This window comes from Anthonomus grandis, chromosome 12, assembly GCF_022605725.1.
Source record: "Anthonomus grandis grandis chromosome 12, icAntGran1.3, whole genome shotgun sequence".
NCBI lineage: Eukaryota > Metazoa > Arthropoda > Insecta > Coleoptera > Curculionidae > Anthonomus > Anthonomus grandis.
In genome coordinates, this window is record NC_065557.1 from 16,557,347 (window position 1) to 16,559,682 (window position 2,336).

General features: G+C 31.0%; 1 protein-coding gene across 1 annotated transcript; it reads right to left on the reverse strand.

Moving 5' to 3' along the window:
- Positions 1 to 631: 631 nt before the first annotated feature.
- Positions 632 to 1,654, reverse strand: LOC126743267 (uncharacterized). Its single transcript, XM_050450271.1, has 2 exons — positions 1,581 to 1,654; positions 632 to 1,300 (listed from the first exon to the last, which is right to left on the reverse strand). Exons 1-2 carry the CDS (start codon positions 1,600 to 1,602, stop codon positions 705 to 707), a joined length of 618 nt encoding a protein of 205 aa, XP_050306228.1. The 5' UTR covers positions 1,603 to 1,654; the 3' UTR covers positions 632 to 704.
- Positions 1,655 to 2,336: the final 682 nt, after the last annotated feature.

Below are 2,336 nucleotides of genomic sequence, written 5' to 3' on the forward strand. Positions count from 1 at the left end.
TATTTTGTGATATGTCTCTTTTTCAATTATTTTGACTTTTTGTAATTTAAAAAAAGCAAATTTCTGTTTCTTAATCACATATATAATGTTTTTTATTCATATTTAATCTGTATATTTACCTTGTTTTAATTTTCTAGTTTCTATTATTTTAATTAATTAACATTCCTCTTTCTAGCTAAAAGTTCTGATTGTGATTCCTGAGTGATAATAGTAAGAACACATTAGGTACTTAAACTGCTTTTTAATCGCTTTTTAGCCGAGCTACATTTTCCTTTGTCGACTTATTATGTTCATTTTAATTATTCTAGCGTCCTGAAAAAAGTATATACAATATACCGAAGCATTGATATTATATATTTTTAAAAGGTCCTAGAGTTTTATATAATCAAAGATTTAACTAAAACCTACAAAATTAAAATAAATAAACTGATTAATTTTAAAATAATATATTAACCTCCTCAGACCCAAGGTGAAATGGAAACATATCTTTTTAAAACACGTACTTTTTTGTAAAGTGTTGGGCCCAAAAAACAACAAAATATCAAAAAAAAATATTTTTTTTGTTTTTTACTGTAAAAAGTAAGGTATCATATTCGATACCTTGGGTTTAAATAAATACAAAAAAAGTTTCAAAAAAAAAAACTTTATTGGTGAAAAAGAGCAAAACAGTTTCGCTCAACGGAGCAGCAAAGATATACGTCACATCAGGCACACTTAGCAAATGTCAATTTACCACATTTCGGATATCGACATTTTGATCTGGATTTCTGGTCGTGTTTGGTAAATACTAGTAGATGAGTGTTTCCCTGCTTCCTCTCTCTTCTATCTGGAATAGGCTGAATTTTCCTTTGTTTTCGGGGCGTTAGCTGCTCTTCATCAAAATCACTTTGCTCGCAATCTGCTTGAGGAATATCAGTGTAAACGAGAGTTTTGGCAATTGATAATTTGAAGTCAAGGTAATCTAAGATTTCTTTTCTCCGCAAGCCTTCTGCAATAGCATTTTGTCGGTATTCCAGCCAAGACGCAGCTACGGCAAAATCCAAAAAATGATAAATTGTACGTACTGTCCACTTTTTGGTACGTCTGTAAGTTTCGGTCAGCTTCAGCACCATTCTGCCACCTACGTCTAGTTTTTCTGGTGTTTTAAATAGCGATGATTCGACAGATGATCCTTTTCCTTCATAGAGATAAAAGTCCACATCTACTTCATCCCCACACTCGGACGATAAATCGACGATATCTGATTGGTCTAGGTCCAGATTAAGAACTAATTCTTCTAGCTCGAAGCTGGTTAAGGCCTCTAAAAATTATTTCATAGACGAGTGACGAAATAATGATGTTTAACAAGGCAAATAATTAAAAAAACCCAAAATATGATTTTATATTTAACACACAAATTCCTAGCAATTAATTTATTTTTGTAGTCTTAGAGACCCAAGATATCACTGGTGATACCTTTACTAAGTCTACCATTTGCGGCACGATTAGATTACTAAGAGAGATTTTTTTTATTACACATGTTCTATGTGCTACCTGCCGTCAATATATAACAATAAAAAAGCAAGAATAATATTACTTACTCTTATTTTGGTCAAAAGGCATAATGATGCAACGTGCACTTGCAAATGTAAACAATATACTAACCTAACCTCACCACTACAGCGTGCGTCGCCGAAATAAAAATGTGTGTGCATATTTGGCTATGTATCATTTATGATACCATCGGGAACTGGCGGCGCAGAATTCCTTCAGCGCGCCGAAAAAAACAATTAAATCCTCAGGTATCATATATGATACTTGGGGTCTGAGGAGGTTAAGTTAAGCTTAGATGTAGACATTTGTCAAGCGTTAAAGGTCTACTTTTTGATTTTTACATTTTTTGAAACTACCTTTGCAATATCAATAAAAAATTTATTGGAACAGTTTTTCTGGTACATTCTCCATCATTTAGACGTACCCACTAGAGAATATGATAAACCCTAGTTTTGTGAAAGATTCTGATACAGCCTGAAATTTGGTTCAAGCCTTTTTAAAAATATTCTTGTTAACAATAATAGGTAGTCCATTATTAAATAAATAAAAGATAAAAAAATAATAACTTAAAATATAGCTCTGACTTCAAAAAAACTAAGACAATATAATAATGCGTAAATTTATAATACATGATTTATGTTTAGTTACTTTAAAACATATGATTATATTTTAGTCGTTGCTATCCACATAAACCAAAAATACACATAATTAAAACCTAAAAATTACAGACATTTTTTGATGCTCTAAATGGCTATTTTTTATATTATTAGGGTTCACTTTTTTAATGTCTATAATATCACTGC